At 47.1% G+C, this 21582-nt stretch overlaps 1 protein-coding gene and 1 non-coding gene across 2 annotated transcripts in view; one reads left to right on the top strand and one right to left on the bottom strand.

Moving 5' to 3' along the window:
- GNB1L (G protein subunit beta 1 like) overlaps window positions 1-21582 on the bottom strand; it is a 60015-nt gene that overhangs the window by 31491 nt on the left and 6942 nt on the right. Inside the window, exons 2-3 of the mRNA XM_047827784.1 lie at window positions 1498-1643; window positions 878-1003 (exon numbers count right to left, since the gene is read on the bottom strand). Coding sequence (XP_047683740.1) covers window positions 878-1003; window positions 1498-1622 — 251 coding nt within the window. The 5' untranslated portion in view covers window positions 1623-1643. The remainder of the gene's footprint in view (window positions 1-877; window positions 1004-1497; window positions 1644-21582) is intronic.
- TRNAK-UUU (transfer RNA lysine (anticodon UUU)) lies at window positions 13319-13391 on the top strand. The gene has a single exon. It is a non-coding gene; the product is annotated as a tRNA-Lys (tRNA).

The following is a 21582-nucleotide window of genomic DNA, read 5'->3' as shown; positions in this document are numbered from 1 at the left end:
CTGGAGGGCATTCAGGAAAGTTTCACTTAAACTTGATAGACATAAACTCATTCTCTTACCCACCTGCCCCTTCCTGCTGCCTCTTGGCCCACCTCTCACCTGGAGTCCCCAAGCTGGTACCTCCACAAAGCTGTGGTGGCAGTACCAGAACACAGCCCCTCTGGGCTCTGCTGCCCGGCCTCCATCCCTCACAGCCCCCATGACATGCACAGGCTGGGCCTGCAGTGGCTTTGGCACACGCAGTTTCTTCTACCAGGAGTGCCAGACCCCACCTCGCACTCACCATCCCATCTCACCCTGCACTGGTCAGCCCAAATGCCATGGACCTGGGTGCTTGTGTGGCACTGTCAGTGCCCCTAGGGGTGGCCACACTCAAGGTTTGGAGCACAGCCCCAGTCAGTGGGTAGGCATTAGGTTTAGGCTTTGCACCACCCTGGTGACCAGTCCTAGCCACCTCGTGGGAAGGTGGCCACCCATCAAAGCAGCCGCTGTGACACCAGAGCCCTGGGGAAGGGAAGCTGAGGCTCCTCTAAGGAGATGCCTTGGGCTCAGCCATTGAGCCCCCAGCTCTTGCCCCTGGAGAGGCCTGCTCAGGCCAGGGAGGTGTGGGGCTGTAGACAGAGCTGCTTTCTGTGTTCATCATCTCAGTGGGCACCTGCCTGGATAGCGCAGTGGTCACAGACGCTGCAGTGATGGGCACCCAGCCCACCTACAGTCTCAGGGCAGACCAAGGGCAGAGGTCACACTGCTCTGCACTGGGAGGGGCTGCCTGGCAGCTGGGGGAAACCCCAAGAGCCTCCACTGGCAAGCTCTTGGCCCCTGGTGAAAGCCACAGCTTAACTCCTTTGGGACTGCACTCACAGCCACCAAGACCCACCTGAGGAGCTGGTGCCCTTGGGGCAATGAATGCAGCCAGGTTACACACTGGCCCCGATGGCCGTCCAGGGTAGCAACCGCCCTCCGTGTCTGCAGGCTCCAGATGTGCACCAGCCCACTCAGGGATCTGTTCTGACAAGTGCAAGCACAGATTCAGGAAGAGGTGTCAGTGGAGGACATTCCCAGCATGCTCTGTAGGGCTGGCCTGGAAACCACCCAGCTGGTGGACCAGACGTTCCGTTGTTGGGTTTTCGTTTAGGTGATGGCTGTACATGTGAACTAAGGGTAAAAGTGGCACAGTGCTCCTTTTCCAAGGATGGTAGGCAGAGAGTCCCTCAGGCAGAGTCTACTTCTCTGGAGAGGAATGGGGGAGCTCCATCGTCACTGTAAACTGGATGGTGTCTATAACAGAGAGGGCATGTTCCTACCTCCTCCAAGGGGGGCGGGCCCAAGGGACAGCTTGTCGAGTAGGCTCTGAAAGGGCAGTCTGCCCGAGTGAATGGGCAGCCTGAGCCCTTCACTAGGACCCCCAACTGAGCGCCGGGCTCGTTGTTAGCCCACCACCTTCTGAATTCACCCCGGGCTAACCCCTGGGGTTAGGTTGGGACCGCAGCTACTCACCCTGAGAGGAGGAGCGGCTGCCCCTGCCCTTCGGCTCCTCTGAAGAAATGCAGCGCATGTACTGCTGACTGGGTACCTCGGAGGACAAACCGCGGGTCTGGCGATGGGAGCGGCGAGGCTGCCATACTGGGAGGAGGTGCAGTTACCTGGGGACCAAGGGAGGGTGTAAGTGACACACCTGTCATCCTTCAGGAAGGTAGTCAGTAGGAGCCCCCCTGGATGTTGCCCACCCCCTTCAGCCTGTCTTCCATCCTGCCTATTGGCCTCTACACTCAAATGGCATCACCGTGGCCCCAACCTATACTGTCTCTGGGTGGGCACCATGGCACCCACACCCTTCTGAGGCCACTCTTACCCTCAGTGTCCTGCGTAGAGCCAGCCACTGGCCTTCAGACCTCCCTGTCCACCCACCGGCTGTAACCTCTGGCTCCCTGGACCCCACTGGCTGCAGCAGCACTGCTCTAGCCAGGAAAGACTCCTCCTCACTTGGGCTCTCCACACACCCAGTCTCATCTCTGGACCTAGCTGAATCCTGCAAATTCAGTCTCCCTCCTCCCTCACGAGGCCCATCTCCTCTCCTCCCTGCAACGGGGCAAAGACATGCCGGGACATGCTGCCCACCTAGGCCCCGCAGCAAGCTTGTGAGAACAGGGGCCACGCTGGTCTGCTCCCCGCAGACCACAGGCCTGGCCAAGCACATAGCAGCTGCTCAGCAAGTGTATACTGAAGGGATGAACCAATGGACAGACAAGAGGTGTGTGGGGTCCCTGGGCAAGCAGGACCCAAAGATGGAGAGGGCCCTCTCCCTCACGTGTGCTAAAATATACCACCTGCTGCGTCCTGAAGGCCTGCACAACCACCCTTCGAGAAGGCAGCACCCCATTTACTGTTGGTGAAACTAGGGCAGAGACTGATCTGGTGAGCTGCCCCAGGCCACTCAGACCCAGGCCTGAAGTTGCATGCTGCCACAAAGGGGCAGAGTGTTTTGGGCACTGGTGTGTGGGCAAGGGGCAAGAGACTGAGTCACCTCGCCACTCCCCTGGAGGACTGATATCACAGATGAGTGACCCTTCCTCAAATCACTGGTCCTATGTTTAAAGCCTGCTGGGGCCCACCCACCTGAAAGAAGAAGCCTCCCTGTGTCCCCGCCTGAGCCTGCCCCAGTGATGGTACAGGGGTGGTTGCTGGACCAGAAGTGACCTGCCCCAATGACCAAAGGGCAGGTCCCAGGCCAGGCTAAAGGTTGAAAGGGAAAGGCCAGGAGAAGACCGCTGGGGAACTGTAGTAACTTCATCAGGAGGGCCTCTCCTGCTGGGCTCTGAGACACTTCCCAACCTGCCCATCAGGGAAGAGGCCACCCGACCACTGCAGCAGCCACAGCCACAGCCACAGCCACCAGAGGAATTGGGGCAGGGAAAAGGACAAGAGCAGAGAAGACAGCATTCCTCCAGGAGGGGGCTCTGGCCTATGCCAGAGGTTAGAGAGGGTTCTAGGCCAAGGACGGAGGAGGCCCATGCAGGAGAGGGCTGCAGGCTGAGGACAGGCAAATGCGCAGGCGCAGAGGCAAGAGAGGCATGGGTTTCTCCAGCAGATCAGTCCAGGTACTGCTTCATCCACACCCTTAACAGCGAAGCCCTGTGTACCTCCCCTCCTTGAAACCATCCCAGACCCTTTCGTTCTCTCTCTCCTGTCAGAATAGAGCCAGGAGTAGCTTGATTAAGCAAAAGGTTCAAAACACCTAAGAAATGCCACCGTCAAGGCAGCTGGGGACTTGCAAACCAGGGGGCTCCAAGTCACCAAGGCAGCACGAGGCGGTCAGTGACCCGAGCCTCTGGAGACCACAGGAACCTGGGAAACGCTGCACAGACCCGGCAGGAGGCCATTGCCAGCACCAGGCTGGCTGAGGCCTGGCCCATGTGAGGGCTGGAAGTAGGGCTGGGGGCTGAGATCCTAATGACCCAGAGCAGAAACTACAGGGCCAGGGCCAAGAAGGGGCAGATGCTTACCCTTAATGGTGAGAGACCCCAGGAAGCCACTCTACAGCTCCATCCTGCCTTCATCGAGGGGTTTCAAAGAGAAGGAAGGGGTCCCTCGGAATGTGCCTTACAAATAGCCAAATCCTTCTTTCTTTCTTTCTTTCTTTCTTTCTTTCTTTCTTTCTTTCTTTCTTTTTTAGGGTTTTCACTCTAAAAGCCCCTCTCACCTTTGGCTGAAAACCAAATGACTCTTCTCAAACATAAGGACAGCCTCCTGTGGGCAGAAGAACCTGACCCCACACTGCTCCACAACCCATGGCCCCTGCTCTGCTGTGGGACAGGTAAGCTGCCTGGAGATTCTTCTGGGCTGGGGCTACAAACCCTGCTAGGCTACCCTCAAGCAGGTGGGCTTGGGACAAGTTCCGAGGAGCAGCTATTGGATCCTCAGAAGCTACTGTCTGTGCTATGCCTGCTCTGCAAGAATAGCTGATCGGCTCCAGGATCTTAGATTTGGAAAAACCCAAGAATGGAGAACCCCGCTAATGCACATCAACCCACCAGAAAAGCCCTGGTCCCTAGGGGCTAGGGAGTGGGGAGCATTCCACCCCACAGTCCAGGCCTTGGAGTCCTACAGGCCACTTCTGTGCAGGTTCCCACGGTACAGTCCCAACTTGCACACACACCATGTTCAAGCGCGTGCTTGCGTACATGCACAGGAGGCACACACATTCACATCCACTCACATATACATACACACGCATGCACATGCATGCACATACTCACACACACATTCATAGACAGCACGGGGGCCTTGGGCAGTGCCAGCCGAAGCCCAGCCCACACTTGCCACCTGCCTGCGGCCTGATGGGAGTTTCCAGAACCTCACCAGCACAAGGCTCAGTCTGAGGTGATGAAATCAAGTTCTCCTCTATTGTTTCCCCAGAACTGCAGGGAACAAACCGGTCACGTTGTTACAACAACCAAAATGTTCAGGCCAAAATGATGCATCGGCAATTAAGGGCTCCATCATTTCAAGCAATTAAAATAAATGCTTTATTTGAAAACTAATTAATTCTAGCTACATATTTTTCCCATGACAATATCCTATGATTACTTGATTTATGACATCTAATTATTCTTTATTAATCTAATTGAGAATAATCGCGTTATCCTATCTTCCCTGGCACTGGGCCGCCCGGAGCGGAGGCCACAGCCCCTTGTGCAACACCAGTGCGTGATACCAGCCGCCCGCCGCTGCTTCGTTTCCCTGTTCTGTCACTTGTCTTTTCCTCCCAGAGGGCAAAGGAACATGAAACTTAATCCACTGAGCACAACTTCGGATTCTGCCTGCTCCTCGAGATGTCAAAGAGAGACACATTCTTTTCAAAATTAAAAAGAAAGACAATCTGACACAATTTGCGCAACTCTGACAGCCTTTCCAACTGATGTTATGAACCCCCCACTCCCCCACCCCCCTGAAAGCCCCTCAGGCCCTTGGCCCATGGATGGAGGATGACAGCGCCCCCCTACATCCCATCTTAGAAGCAGCAGTCTGGCAGGGCTTACATAGGGTCATCCACACAGAGAGGGGCCCCAGACCCTCCCTCCTGGTGTGGACAGCAGCAGGGGCAGGGGCGGGAGCAGGGTCCCATGTGGAAAGGCATCAGGGCTACACTTGGAACTTACTGTCCCACAAAGCCATGTGTACCTTGGGCAGGTGCAGCAGCCACAGGGACCCAAGGACGCCCCTCCTGGGGGTGTGTGTGCAAGAGAACACACACAACCAACCAGTGACTGGCAAACACAGAAGAGGCAGGGCCAGGGGAGAAGCTGGTACCCAAAGACCACGGGTCCCTACCTCTGTGTGCCCCACAGCCTAACCTGCAAACAGGTCCCACTCAGTCACAGAATCCTTCCCTTTTACTGCCCCAGAGTCACTGGTCCCAGAAGAAGCTTAGAATCAAAAACAGCATGAAGTGAGCCCAAGCAGGGGAGCCACCACCCAGAGATAGATACCCATGCACTGCTCTTGCCTGTCCCCGCCAACCGGGTCCTGCCTGCTTGGGAGTATAAGGACAGGCTACACAGGATGTTGGGAGTGCCTCAAAGAGGACCCCAAGTCCTCCCACACGTGTGCCTAGAACAGCTCCAGCAGCCCCAAGAGGCACTAAGAATTCCATAACAAGCACAGACTAGGGAAGCACTACTACCTGGCAGGATAGATGCCCACAAAACAACTAAAAATGCTAATAAAATAAAAAACCAAAATCTTCAGTACATCACTAAGCTGGTAAAAACAAACAACAACAACAGAAAAAGTTTAGAACCTTCACAGGCCCAACACTTCAGTGGAATTAAACCTAGTGAGGTCTGCGGAGCCCCCAGTTGGTGCCTGCCCTGAGGGCATTTGCTACATTAGTGACCCAGAATTCTGGTTCTCAAGCAAGGCCTCTGAATTGATGAAAGACAATGCCAGGGCTCTCCCAAAGTGGGCAATCTCATAGGAGTATCTCCATAAAGATGAGACCCCCACAAGGCTAAATTCTCAGTGTTAGACTGAACCAGAAGTAAACCTACAACCAGAGTTGCCAGAATAATGCCAGCTCCCAGGGTTTAGTCCTAATTTACACCACCTTGGGAGGTCCTCAAAACTTCAGTCTGTAAATGTCTCTCAGAAGGAGCCCACCTTCAACACCGGCCTGAATGAATTCATAGATAAAGCCCTATGAAATGCAAGTAATCAAAACTCATAGAAACAAAAAAGGAAAAATTGCACCATGAGTGAGAGCCATGAGAAACAACAAGAGGCAGAACTAGACCTCTAGTGCACAAAGCATTCAGGCATATAAAACAGGGATATTTAATGCTCTTAAAGAAATAAAAAGAGGGAGCTAAAACTCCAAGTTGAGAGCATAAAATCACCACTCAGATTTGAAAAAAGATCCAGGCAGGTGAAAGGTTGTTGGGAAACAGGAGATCTACATTGTGCCAAGGTATTACACTACAGATTATTTACTGATCACAGAAGGAGAATGTTCCTTAACAATGGAGACATCTGGCTGTCACCACCTTCACCATGAGATCGAAGCTGGCACCGCCAATTGTAAACAAACCAGCATCACTTATCTCCTGAGGTGATGCCAGAAGACACGGCACCATCCCTGTACATCTGTGCCAACAACCTGCAGAAAACAATCAGATACATCTAGATTATGGGATACTGGGCAAGATAACTAGCTCAGACTTATCATAAAGGTCAAGATCAAGAGAAAAAACAAGAGCAAAAAGCAGGGTGAGTGTTCTAAATTGAGAGACTAGAGGCATCGTGACCAAATCTAACAGGTGAACCTTGATTAGACTCTAGATCAAAAAAGGTGGGGGCTATCAAGGACATTTTGGTGACAAATGGGAAAATGCGAATATGGACTACAGATAATATGGAATTATTGTTAATTTTCTTGGGCAGCAGGACAGTGGTATTTTATGGAGAAGAATGTCCTTATTCTCAGGCAATGGTGTTGCAAGGGTGAAACATCATGATGTCTGCACATTGTTTTCAAATGTGGCAACATGTTAACAAGTGGTGAACACAAGTGAAGAGTATGCAAGTATTTACTCTGCTACACTTGCAGCTCTTCTGTAGGTTTACAATTATAAAAGCACTCTAGATGAGGGGAAGGAAGATAAATCTGCCCTGGACTCATAACCAGAATAAGGAACACACAGATCAAGAAGAAAGCAAACAGCAAAAAGGAAAATAAGCGAAAGAATTTGAATAGATATTTCATAAGAAACATAAATGGCTAATAAACATATGAAAGAGATGTTTAACCTAATCTTGGAAACGCTTGTCAAAACCAGTGTGATAGAATTACACTCCTAGCAGATTAGCAAAAAATTAAACAATCTGTCAAATGTTGACTACAATGTGGGACAACTAGAAACCTTTACCATGCTACCGGCAGCATAAATTGAAAGAATCACTTTGGAAAACAATCTGGGATTAGTTTGCACACGTTATGATGCAACAGTCCCCTTTCTTAGATAAGCACACTAAAGAAATTCTCACATGTGTACAAGGAGAGATTTGTAGAAGAATGTTCATAGCAATATTATGCATGCTAATAAAAACTAGAAACAACTCAAATGGTCCTCAACTGCAGAACAGGATAGAATTGATATATTCATACAATAGACTATTCCACAAAATTGAAACTGTATAAACTCCAGTCTCACATGGATGAAACTCAAAATCCTAATTCTCATCAAGAGACATTAAGGGTGTAAAAAATGAGGCTACAGACAGGGAGAAAATATTCATGACACATATATCTGATGAAAAACCATACTCAGATTATAAAGTTAATAAGCAAAAGTTACAGTGATTCTAAAAGGCTAAAATTAGAGATGGACAAAGGTATTTCAGGCAAAAGAAACTAAAAAAAGCAGGAGTTGAAATACAGATGTCAACAAAGTTGAATTTTAGCTGAAAAGCATTAGAATTGACAAACCCAGATACTTTCCAATACTGAAAGCTGCAATTCACAATGAATATATGATAGCTGTGATTATCTATGTGCTAAACAACAGAAACACTACTTTTATAAAACAGAAACTACAGGAAATGTAAAGAGTCACAGAAAAAACTCATCAATAATTGGAAAACATGATATACTACTACTCTCAGTACAAGTCATTATCAAGTGGATGATACTAAGTAAGGAGATAGAAGACTCCATGAGGTAAATATTATGGATCCACATGGAACTTTACACTCTGCTAACAGAGACTACATCTTCTTCTTAAGTGCACATGAACATGTGTAAAATTGTATATTGGGTCACAAAGAAAATACCAGTAATTTCCATTAAAAAGAAATATTATAAACATATACTATAACCACAGCACAAACTAGAAATTAACAAAATAAAAACTAAAGTGTCCTTCCAACTAAAAATTTAAAACCATTTATTAAACGTGGGGCGCCTGGGTGGCTCAGTCGGTTGAGCATCTGACTTTGGCTCAGGTCATGATCTCGCAGTTCGTGAGTTCGAGCCTCGTGTCGGGCTCTGTGCTGACAGCTCAGAGCCTGGAGCCTGCTTCTGATTCTGTGTCCCCCTCTCTCTCCACCCCTCCCCTGCTTGTGCTCTGTCTCTCTCTGTCTTTCAAAAATGAATAAACAAAATTTTTTTAAACATTTATTAAACAATAGATTTTAGGTAAAAGGGGAAGTACTTAATCCACAAATTTTAAAAATGACAATGAAAAACACTGTAAACCAGAATTCGTGAGATATATTTAAAGCTTTGACCACAGGGAAAGTAGAGACCAGTATAACTTAGGAATATCATGCAAAAATAGTAAAATATTAGCAAACAAAATATAACATCAAATTAAAGAAATAATACATGATGACCAAATGGAATTTATTCTTGAAATGCAAGGTTAGCTCAATTAGAAAATCCATTAATGTCATACAACATATTAATAAATCAGTGAGAAAAATCATATAATTATCTCCAAAGATGCGAAAAAAAAGCCTTTGACAGTATTCAATACCCATTTTTAAAAAATTTTTTTTAACATTTATTTTTATTTTTGAGACAGAGAGAGACAGAGCATGAACGGGGGAGGGTCAGAGAGAGGGAGACACAGAATCTGAAACAGGCTCCAGGCTCTGAGCTGTCAGCACAGAGCCCGACGCGGGGCTGGAACTCACGGACCATGAGATCACGACCTGAGCCGAAGTCGGCCGCCCAACCAACTGAGCCACCCAGGCACCCCTCAATACCCATTTTTTACTAAAACACCTAACCAAATAGAAACTGACTAAAAATGACTAAAATACACACACACACACACACACACACACACACACACACACACACAAAATCCCCTCCTTAGTTCTATAGACATTACTTTATGAAGGAATACTGGAGGTATTTCCTCTAAGATCAGAATACCCAACATCTATACTACTATTCAACACTGCACTGGAGGTTTAAACCAATGCAATTAAATAAGAAAAATCAATTAAAGGCATATGACTTAGAAAAGAAAACATTAAATTATTTTCCAGATAACATGATGATATACATGAGAACCTCAGATAATCAAACATAAAATAGAGTCAAACATTAAAAAAAAAAAACTTTAGTATGGTAGCAGGAAAAAAACTCACAAAGAGAACTCAATAGCTTCCTTATGCCCAAACAGTAACCTGTTAAAGAAAAGTCCATTTATAATACCAACTTAGAAGATAAAATACCTAATAAACTTAAAATTTGTTCCATGTCAAAAGAGATAAAATTCTAATATTTCTAAAATATACAGAAATCTTTGGGGCACCTGAGGGCTCAGTTGGGTAAGTGTCGAACTCTTGATTTCAGCTCAGGTGATGATTTCAAGGTCATGAGATCAAGCCGAGTTGGGCTCCATGCTAGGTGTAGAGCCTGCTTCAGATTCTCTCTCCCTATGACCCTCCCTTGCTCTCTCAAAAAATAAAATAAGATAAAATACATAGAAATCTTAAAAATTAAGTAAAGTCCAAAGACCAAATAGGCAAAAGACATGAATTCACATACACAATAAATGAAAATGGCCCTTAAACATATAAAAAGATGCTTAACATCACTCATGTAGAAATGTAAATTGAAACTACTTTGACAGATTCTGGCCAGGATGCATAAGCTCACTATAGCCCTTCTCTCTCTGGCTGACGGCAACTATAAAAACTCCGGACAAAATATGAGGAGCAATTACCTAAAAATTTTGAAAAGTGAACAATAGCAGACAGACTTTGGAGGCAAAACTTTGGAGAAGTGACCTGTATGGGGATGAGTTTTCTGTTTTTATTATTATGTCTTGAGGCACTGCCTTGAGGATAGGCCCAGCTTGCATAGCTTCCATGCAGCAGTGGCTAAAACTTAGACTAACAACTTTACAAAGAGTTTAAAGAATGTGAGAGGAAATCCCTGATGGTTTTTCTCTCTCAGCACTGCCCCAAGAACGGGCCCCAGACATAGAACTGTGTGGGAGAAATGACTCTGAGAGAAACTTCTGTCTTTTTGGCCAGAGAGAGAATCCTGCAGGATGGAGTGTGAGTGGGGGGCAGGGGAGGGAGGGAGAATTGCAGAGAGGAAAGAGCTAAAGAAAAAGGTCTCTCAATTCTGTGAATGAACTCACAAAAGTCCCAGGCTCACTGCTGAGATTCATAAGCCTGGGACGGACCCAAAGGAACATCTCAAAAGGTTTGAAAATTGAAAAGAGATTAAAACCATAGCCCACAAAGGGCAACACAGAATTGTGTGGCAATTCTAACTGGATTGACTGCCTGCTAATATAAAACTCAACATTCTCCAGAGGGCCCAAAGTAATACTCAACCAGGACATGTCTAGGATACAATACAAAATTATTCAACATACCAGGAACTAGGAAATGAGACCAGTTCTCATGGGAAAAGACAACTTATAGATGCCTACCTTGAGACGATTCAGATGTTGGGGGAGTATCATTAAGGATTCTAAAGCAACTTTTAGGATTATGCTCCATACAGCAAAGGTAAACACACTTGAAATGAACAGAAGTAAAGTTCTCAACAGAGAAATAGAATTTTTTTAGGGCCAATTTTTTTAGGGCACCTGGGTGGCTCAGTCAGTTAAGCGTCCAGCTCTTGATTTCAGCTCAGGTCATGATCTCACAGTGTGTGGGACTGATCCCTGTGCTGGGCTCCACACTGACAGAGCAGAGCCTGCTTGGGATTCTCTCTCTCCTCTCTCTCTGCCCCTCCCCTGGCTTGCATGCACGCTCTCTCCCTCTCTTAAATTAATAAACATTTTTAAAAAGGTAGTTTTTTTTAAAGGAAATGTCAAAACCAAATAATACAATAATCTGAAACAAAAAAATTCAATATGGAATGGGAGATGACAAAGGAAAGAGCCAATTTACATGAAGATTGATTAATAGAAATTATCCAATAAGAAGACAGAAAAGAAAACGATTGAAATAAACGATTAGAGCCTCAGTGACTTGTGAAATAACTGTAAAAGGTCTGACATTTGTGTCACTGAAGTCTGAGAAGAAGAGAAAGAAATGGAGCAGGAAAATTACTTGAATAAATCACTGCCTGAAATTTTACAAATTTGAGAAAAGACAAAAATTTATAGATCTAAGGACTCAATGAACCATAAGCAGGATAAAAACTACATTCAAACACATCATAATTAAACTGTTGAAAATAATAAAGAAAAATAACTCAACATTGATGACACATACATAGGGAAATAATAATCTGAATTAGTGTGGATTTCTCATCAGTAACCACAGAAGCCAGGAGACTGTGGGGTGTCTTTAAAGTATTAAAAGGAAAAAAAAAACCCTCTATATCCAGTAAATTCTCTTTTGGGAATGAAGGCAAAAATATTCTCAGATGAAGGAAAACAAAGAGAATTTCTCACCAGCAGATATAGCCTAAAAGAAATACTAAATGAGGTTCTACAGCTCAAAAATAATGAGAACCAGAAAGAAATATGGGCCTTCAAGAAGGCAGAGGAAGACAAACAGTAAATATCTGGGTAAATATAAAAGCAAAATTTCACCCCTTCAGTGAACATGTATATTACTAAAATAACACTGTCTGGTGGGGTTTTCAGTATGACAGCTATCACATGAAGGCAGGAGAGTAAGAGGACCTATATGATTGTAAGGCTTTGATATTTTACTTGAAATGAAAAAGAAAATTAACTCTAAGAAGACTGTGAAAGGTTGAGAATGTACGCTGCAATCTCCAGAGCAACCATTAAAAACATAGTATATAATACAAAAAGATACAGCCAAAAGCCAATAGAAAAATTTAAACAAGAGTATTTGAAAATATTTAAATAATTCATAAGGAAACAGGAAACAGGGAGAGGGGAACCAAAAAACTAGAGGAAAAAGAGAAAATAACAAAACGGTAGACCAAAATAGAATCATATCAATGATTATAATAAATATAAATGCTCTCAACGTGTTAATTATAAGATCCAACAATGATAAGCTATTTAAAAAAAGATCCAACTATAAGTTATCTGGCAGAAACCCACCTTAAATATAAAAACACAGATTAAAAGTAAAAAGATGAAAGAGAATTACTATATGTACAAAAAGAGAAAGTTGGTTGGAGAAAATATATTAATATCATGGAAAGTAGACCTCAGAGAAAGGAATATTATCAGGGATAAGGATACATAAAAATAAAAGGTATCAATTCATCAAGAAGATATTAAGAGTGCTAAATATGTACTCAGTTAATGACAGAATTTCAAAATGCATGAAGGAAAAACTGATGCAACTGAAAGCAGAAATAAACAAATATGTAATTATAGCTGGAGACTTAAACACGTCCTTAGTAATTAGCTGAATAAGTGGCCAAAAAGTCATACAGAACCCTGACTAATACTATCTACCTACGTGACCTAGTTGACATTAAGAGAACACTCTATCTAACAGAAAAACACATTCTTCACAAATGCACATGCAATATTCATCAAGATAGACCATATTCCAGATCATAAAACAAAACCTTAAAAAATGAAGAAGAAACAAAAGCATACAAAATATATTCTCTAACGTTATGGAATTAAGCTGGAAATCAATAGTGGAAAGGTAAATGGAAAATCTCCACATATTTGGAAAATGAATAATACACTTTTAAATAACCGATTGGTCCAAGAAGTAGTCAAGAGAAATTAGAAAGTATTTTACATGCAATAAAAATGAAAACCAAAATAATCAAAATTTGTAGGATGCAGCTAAAGTGAGGCATGGAGGAAAATTTATAGCATTAAATGTCTACATATGGGGTGCCTGGCTGGCTCAGTTGGTAGAGCATGAGACTTTTGACCTCAGGGTCATGAGTTCAAGCCCCATGCTGGGTGTAGAGATCACTTTATAAAAACGCCCACATTAGAAAGAAAGAAAGGTCTCAAATCAATGACCCAGTGTGCACCTTAAGAAACTAGAGAAAGAGGCTCAAAATAAGCCCCAAAGCAAACCAAAGGAAGAAAATAATAAGGATAGAGCAGAAACGAATACAACAGAGAATAGTAAAGCAACAGAGAAAAATCAACAAAATCAGAGATTGGCTCTTTATTTTATTTATTTAATTTTTAGAGAGACAGAGAGAGCACATGAGTGGGGGAGAGGGGCTCATTCCCTCTGGAGAGAGAGAGAATCTTAAGTAGGCTCCAATGCTCAGTATGAAGTCCACCTCAGGGCTCAATCCCACAACCCTGGGATCATGACTTGAGCTGAAATCAAGGGTCAGATGCTCAACCGACTGAGCCACCCAGGTGCCCTGAGATTGGTTCTTTAAAAAAGATTCATAAAATTGATAAATCTCTATCTAGACTGACAACCACAAAAAAGGGGGAAAGAAACAAACTATCCTCATGAAAGAAGGATTATCACTCAAGACACCGACACACCACCAACATTAAAAGGGCAGTAAGGAAATGCTATTAACAACTCAATGCACAAAAACTCAACAACTTAGATGAAATGGAACTTAGGGCCACAAACTACTAAAATGGCTACAATAAAGAAGAAAATCTGACAAAACCAAGTGCTGACAGGAATGTGGAATAGAATTCTCATATATTGTTTGTAAGGATGTAAAGTGGTACCAGCATTCTGGAAAACAGTTAGGTAGTTTCTTACAAAATAAAATATACGTGTATCATATTCCTGGCAATCCTACCCCTAGGTGTTTACTCTACAGAAATGAAAACTTATGTGCAAAGAAAAGCCTGCACATGAGTGTTTATAGCAGCTCTGTTCATACTGCCCCAGAGGTCCAACCATGGGTGAACAAAATACTCTTGAGCAATAATAAGGAACAAACTATTGAAAAACACAACTAAACAGATGGCTCTCCAGAGAATTATGGTGAGTGAAAGGTTACATATGGCATAAGCCTAGTTATATGGCATTCCAGAAAAGGCCCAACAAGGTAGAGAGCACAGATGGGCAGTGGCTAGGGGCCAGGGGTGGGGAGACAGGCTGACTACTGAGGGGGAGCAGGAGGAAAGTTCTGAGGTAATGGATCAGTTTCCATGTCAGGATTGTGGACGTGCTGGTGTGCGCAGGTGTTACGACTCACTGTAAGTACATTTCATAATAATGATCATATTAATAACAGATACTTAGGAGTTCAATCTGATATAATAAAAGGACTGAAGAAATAGACAAACAGGAGAGAGCAGACAAATCTTGCATGCAGGAAAATTCCAAATAATTTGTATGGATATTCCGCCCTCAAGGATGTGGAACAGAATTCCCACCCCTGACGCAGGGGCTGCGCATACTGACTGCCTTCCTAAGAGGACAGTCTGCAAAGGGAGAGAAAAGAATAACTTTAACAGAAAGGAAACCTGACAACAACTACCTCGGCCAGGTGACCAAGGTCAACATCAACAGTGATGTCATTTTGACAACATGTACCATTAATATGTGATGAGACGGCACTTTACCTTTGAGGTCTGGCTCCCAGAAACCCACAACCCGTCTAACTGTGAGAAAAACACATGACATATCCTAGCTGAGGAACACTCTACAAAAGACCCAACTGGTACCCCACAAAATTGTCAAGGCAATAATAAAAATAAGGAAAGTCTAAGAAACTGTCACAGGCCAGAGGAGACTAAGGACACATGACAACTAAATGTAATGTACTGTCCTGGATAGGATCCTGGGACAGAAACAGGACATTAGGTAAAAACTCAAAATATCTGAATAAATTGGGACTTAAGTCCATAATGATGTAGCAATATTGGGTCATTACTGTGACAAATGTACCATGCTAATAATGTAAGATGTTAATAAGACGAGAACAGGGCTCAAGCATGCACTAGGTCACTGCTCTTGGCCATTTTCTGGAACGTTATTTTTTTTTTAATATAATATATTTGACAATATTGTGCTGTTTTTTCTTGAGCTACAATTGATTTTATTTACCACTAACATGCTATGAAAACCATTTCCTGCTTAGACTTTTCTGGCTTATAGCCAATTTCTATCTAATTCTACTCAGGTGACTCTAAACAGATTTAATGCCAATTTTTAAGTGTTTATCCCATTTAAAATAATACGCCATCTTATTATGGTGCCCTAATAGATTTAAATTCATTTAGTGTCCCTAATATAAGGTAGGCAGTATTCAGTTAAGGAAATTAGCCGATGACTGTTACCATCAGCAGCAGCAGCAGCAGCAGCAGCAGCAGCACCATAGTTACTTCTAGAAGCAGAGTAGCATGCCAGGGAAAGAAGGCAGCTCTCCACCAGGCTGACCAACTCATTCTCTCCTTGAAGTACACAGCCATCCTAGTGGGAAGCTTCTGAATTGGCTGGTCCTTCAGGCTGCAGGAACAGAGACCCACTCACTTTATACCTCCCAGGCTACACCTGGAACCAGAAAGATGCTCTCTGGACAGGCCCATCCTGAGTGCTGCCTTGTCACCCTCCCACCTTCCTGATCAGGACAGACTATAGCAAGAACCCCAGAACTGGCCCCTCAAAGCCACATCACAGACACAGTGACCTGGGCGGTCTAGGCCAGGTCACTGGGAAACTTCCCAGGGCTGCTGCTTCATACCAGGGAAGTGGGGTTCTGACCACTGCCATCCACAGTCTTTGAAATGCAGGGAGTCCCAGGGGAGTCAGCAGGTCCACATAAGGGCATCAGAAGCCAGCCTACAACTTAGGATAACCCCTTTGCAAGTGGTCACCCTATTGCTGAGTCTCCTGGGGGTCAATATGTCTCCACGGCGTTGGCTCACCACTCAAGCCAGGGGTGGGGGCAGCCCACTGAATGATGCCCAGGCCCCAGAGGGGTGATCCTGCCATAAAGAAGGCCAAGGGCACAGTCCCTTCCAGAGAGCCCAGACCTGCCCATGTCAGCTTTAGGAAAGCATGTCCAGAGGAGACAAGGGAAGGAGCAATTCTGCTGGGATAGTAAGATCTCTATCCCATTACATACAGCTCATGGCCACAAAGAACTGGACACACTCCCTGGGCCAAAGAAAGCATGCTGCACCTCCCTGCTTGGGCCCCATGGGCTGCCAGGCACAGGCCCAGCCTAGAAGGGACCTGGGTGGGTTGGGCCAGCCCCGGCACCAACCCAGCCTGCGCCCACAGTAACCCTCCCCGGCCCCGAGCCAGGGAAGCAGGTTTGCTGGGGTAACTCAAACTTCACAAAGAAACCATTTCTGGAATGGGGCTCCGTTTGGCTATTCGGAGTCAAAGGCGCACTTCATAGCTTCTTTCCAAACCCTATGTGCATTGTCAGGGCCCTTTCCCCTTTGAAGCCTCGGTGAGTGATTGAAGCGTCTACTTTCTGAGGGGCAGATAGCACCGGGCTGGTAATCTGACTCTAAGCCTGGGGATAAAGGTAGTTTGTTTCCTCTCAGCCCGTCTGTCAACACCTCCTCAGTAATTAGCCCTAATTATTACCAAGGGCCAGCCTCCCATTCGGTTATTAAATCAGAAATAGTATCGTGGCCGGGCATCTGTCAACGCCCGACTGGCGACCTTGGATTCATTGAATCCTCTGTCAGTATCCGTGGCTTCAAAGATGCAGATCCTGGGGAGGGGTTCCGGGGACGCAGTGCGGCCAGCCCTGCCTGGGAGGGAGGGTTGAGGGGAGGGAGGACACGGCCACGAATAGCCCTGGCCTCGGAGTCCAGGGGGAGGTGGGAGCCAGGCACCATCCCTGCACCCTCCTTCTCCCAGGGCAGCAAGTGCACACCGCAAACATGGCCATCTCCACCTCCCCAGGCGACTGAGGGAACACTGTGTGTATGGTGTGGGGGTAGGGGGGTGTAAGGCATGCCCTCCAGCAGCCCTTCCCCTAGGGGACCAAAAGCCAGTCCCAGGCCTGCTTGCCTCTGACATAGCCATCTCCCAGGAGCAGCAGGTGGTGGTGGCCTGAGGCCCGGCAGGGTCCTGTGCTGGCTTTTTTCTTGAATGCACAGGTAAAACAGCCAAGCCCTGGGGCCAGGAACCCCCTCTGAGCTTCAAGTACAGCCAGGACATCTCCCCATGGACCAGAAAGTCCACAAACAAGATCTGGGGGACAGCTGTAGAAACAGGCTTCTGTGGTAGAGTCAAGGGTGCTGCACTCCTGAAGGCCTGGGGAGATACACTGACAGCCACCTCCATCCTTTGCCTGAAGCTTCTCGTTCTGTCCAAAAGCAGCAAGTCACTTGCTCCATACCTGGAAACCTTCTGCTCCCACAGAGCTCAGGCATTCCTGGCTCCTCGGAGGGGGAAGATTTACCCCCTCAGGCAGGAGTGTGCCAGGTCCCATAGGAGCTCCTTGCCTGCAGTCAACCACAGCAGTGTCCCACACTGTGTCTGGACATTCACCACTCCCCTCCCCCCAGGTCCGCAAGCACCCCTTCTGGAAGGGCCCCACCGTGTTTGGAGGGGAAGGCAACAGAAGCCAAGTTACAGCCACATCCCGTGGGACCTGGCTCCTTTGCTGGGGTCAAGGCCCACGTGGTATGATGGGTGACCAGGTAGAGGTGAGCATGACCCTCCCACCAGCGTGCGTGTTCTCCCCTGCCACAGCACAGCCAAGTCCCTGCTGGGTGCTCTGCCAGTGCTCCCACACTGGCAGGGCCAGGCTGGGCTGGCTGGGGCAGCAGGAGTGAGCTTTATGGACAAAGGCACAGTGATATCTGACAGACTAGCAGCTGCAGCATATGAGGTGTGAACGACCAGTGTGCCCCAAGGCCAGCAGAGGCTTCCTGAGGCCGGGCCACTGAGGCCAGCAGTTGCACACTTCTCCTTGGGACCGAGAGACAGGCCAATCTTGCTGGACCGAAAGGAAACGCCAGGGAGGGTGGCTGCGGGGCTGCAGGGCAGGCAGGCTGGGCAGGCAAGGCCGCTCCATAAACAGGCACCTCAAGCTGCAGCTGAGGATGCCTGTCACCCCCAGGAGCAAGTCCAGGGAGCTTGGCAAGATAGCAGGAAGGAAGTCCTACTCGGAAGCATTTTCAGCCAGCCTGCCCCCATGAACTTACAGGCAGGGGTGGGAACTCAGCCAACAAAAGGCCAGCAGCATTTTTGTCCGTGGTGAACACACGGAAAAGCTTGTTGTTTTACAGGAAGTGTGACCATTCCCATGCACCAGTGCCAGCCTCTGGGGCCCACTTCCACCAAGAGATCTGGTCCGCAGCAGCAAGCTGCCCAGGGCTGACAACAGCACCCAGACAACGCTCATCCTTAGGCATGGAATGGGGGCCAACCCCCATGGGCTTATGCCCAGGCAGCTCCTCTGAACCTGATTCCACTTGAAGAGGGGGTCCCTAAACACAATGGTAGTAATGCATTTTCTGACAGGGATCCATGTGTTTGCTCCTATGACAGAGGCTACCTCAGGCAGGGGGGTCCCCCCCCCCAACTCACAGATGTGCAAATAACATGCCTACAGATGCACCACATGCTCAGAATGGGCTGTAGGGTTCTGTGCACATACACGTGTCTACGTGTACACATTCACAGGGAAGGGAAGGACAGGGAAGGACCGGGGACAGTGAATGCAGTCCTGAGGGGCCTGCTGCCTCTAAGCTCATGTGAGGCAGAAATTCTCTCCATTACACAGGTGGCAAAATGAGACTTGCCAAAGTTCAGCATCTTGTGCGGGCCAGAGGGGGATGGGATCCAGGACACAATGACAGGGACCAGGAGGCCACAGTGGGCATTGCGAAGTGGACACCTAGAGCAGGGTGGAAGCACAGGGGCAGAGCTGTACTGGCCCTGGGCTACCCTCCTGGCCACCACTATGCATGGCTCCCATTTGCACTCTGATTTTCAGGGGAGGAACATAGGGTCTTGGTGGTGGAAAGGCTGCCATCTCCCAAGGGACAGCACCCTGGATTGGATACCTGGCCAACTCCATGCTTCCTGGCTTCCCCTACCCTGTAGGCCCTCACAGGCTGCCCACCTCCCTACTCGTGGCCTTCAGAAAACCTTGGCTATGGTGAAAAAGTGTCAAGGTGAACAACACTGTGCACTCAGGACTTCATGGGGCTTGAGATGTGGCACTCCCAGTGGCCAGGAGGCATCCCTGCGCTGACCACACAGCACCTGCACTTCGCCACCTGTGTGGCAGAGTGTGGGCTCACTGTCAGCCCAGGCCCCCTGTTGCTCAGGCACATAGAGGGAGTGCAGCCCAGGATACTCCTCTCCACTGTCTGGTGGCCCCACCTGGCAAGTGGATGAGCACCCATCACACACAGGCCCCAACCCTGGCTGTGCACCCCTGAGGCCAGGAGAGAAGGAATGGGCTGCCAAGGGCACCCTGCAGGCCAGGGGCTCTTCCCAGGCTGTCAACACCCTTGTAACAGAGATCATGTCACCCATCTACAAATGAGGAAAGCACAGCCCGAAGAGAAAGTGAGCTCGAGACTCCTGCCGTCCAGGACAGCATGCTTAGCCAGGCAGTCCACCAACATGACGCCCCCGGCTTAAGAAATGACCACTGCTGAAGCCAAGCAAGGAACACAACACCTCTGTGTTTACGATAATATGTGTTTTTAAAATTAGACAAGACAATTTAAAGAACAGGGTGGGGAGGTAGTGGGAATGTTTCTCTACCAAATAATGAAGACTCACTATAAAACTAGATAATTGGTGGGGGACAGACTGGACCAGAGAGCCAGGTATGTATGAGAAAGATGGCACCTTGGACACATTGGGCCAGTACGGCATCCTGAACCTGATGCTGGCAGGTCCGTGCCCCGTGGGAAAAGGTAAGATGGGATCCTCTACTGGTTAGGGCAGAATAGGTCACACTGTGGAAAACACAAGCCCCCAAACTCAGAAGCTCCACACATCAGATTACATGTCCAGCACAGGTGGGCGGAGGAGCCCTGCTCATCACTGGCCATCTGATGGCCACAGCAGAGCCACGCCATTAGTTACAAGCTAACTCAAGAGTCGATGTAAAAGGTAAAACATTAAAACTGGGAAGTATAGGGTAATGTCTCTGTACCTTCAGGTACACAAAGATTTCTGAAAGAAGAAGAAAAAGTTCCCAGACATTACTGGGCATATCCTGCTGCCGTGGCCTGGAGGGGCTCTGCACCTCAGCACTCAGCGATGCTCAAAGGGTGCTCACCACAACACTGTCTGCAATAGCAAAAATGAAAAACAAGAAATCTATCTTGGCCATTATTATGGGCAAATAGTGCTTCCTCCTCCCTCCACCCCCAAATTCACACTGAAGTTCTGACCACCACTACCTCAGAGGGTGACTCTATTAGGAGACAGGGTCTTCAAAGACGTAATTAAGGTTAAATGAGGTCATATGGGTGGCCTCTAATCCCATATGACTAGTGTCCTTATAAGATGGAGTTAGGAGCACAGACGGACAACCATTTGAGGACACAGGGATAAAATGGCCATCATGAGTCAAGGGGACAGACCTCAGGAGAAACAACCCTGCCAACACCTTGATCTTGGGCTTCCAGCCTCCAGAACCGTGAGGAATACATTCTGTAGTTTAAGCCATGCAGCCTTAGTAAACAGGCATCTTGCCGTGGGTATTGACAAAGGCTGGCCCTACTTCGGTTATGGCTGCACCACTGAGCGTCCTGTTCATCTTCTCCATGCTGACGGCCCCACCTCACAGGGGGATTAGCTGCTTATCCCTCGAACTTAGGTGTGGTTTGGCAGTTTCCTTTGGGCATGGGAATGGAAAAGGAGGGACAAGTATCACTTGTGGTTCGCTGTGGTCTTTCCCTTGCCTTGGTGGTTTTGGAAAAATGTGTCCAGTGAGCTCCTGTCAACATGGTTCCTTTGTAACAGGCAGAGGGCACCCCAGCTGATCTGTGACAGGTAAGTGGTGAGATGTGGGAGGTTTTTACTGCAGCACAATCTGGCCCATCCTGATTGTTATGACAGGACAACAGCTCTATTTACCTTGTTCCTCACTATAGGACCATGGGGCTGTTTGCAGTTCTGCTGTTAATGCAGTGACTGCCCACTAGGCAGTCAACAGGGCTCAGACCACTGTGTGGGTTTTATCTCAATCCTCCCACTACCCTATGAGGCCAGGTGACAGCA

Source organism: Prionailurus viverrinus, chromosome D3, assembly GCF_022837055.1.
Source record: "Prionailurus viverrinus isolate Anna chromosome D3, UM_Priviv_1.0, whole genome shotgun sequence".
Taxonomy (NCBI): domain Eukaryota; kingdom Metazoa; phylum Chordata; class Mammalia; order Carnivora; family Felidae; genus Prionailurus; species Prionailurus viverrinus.
The sequence above is the reverse complement of the archived record's forward strand: the minus strand, read 5'-3'. Positions and strand labels throughout refer to the sequence as shown.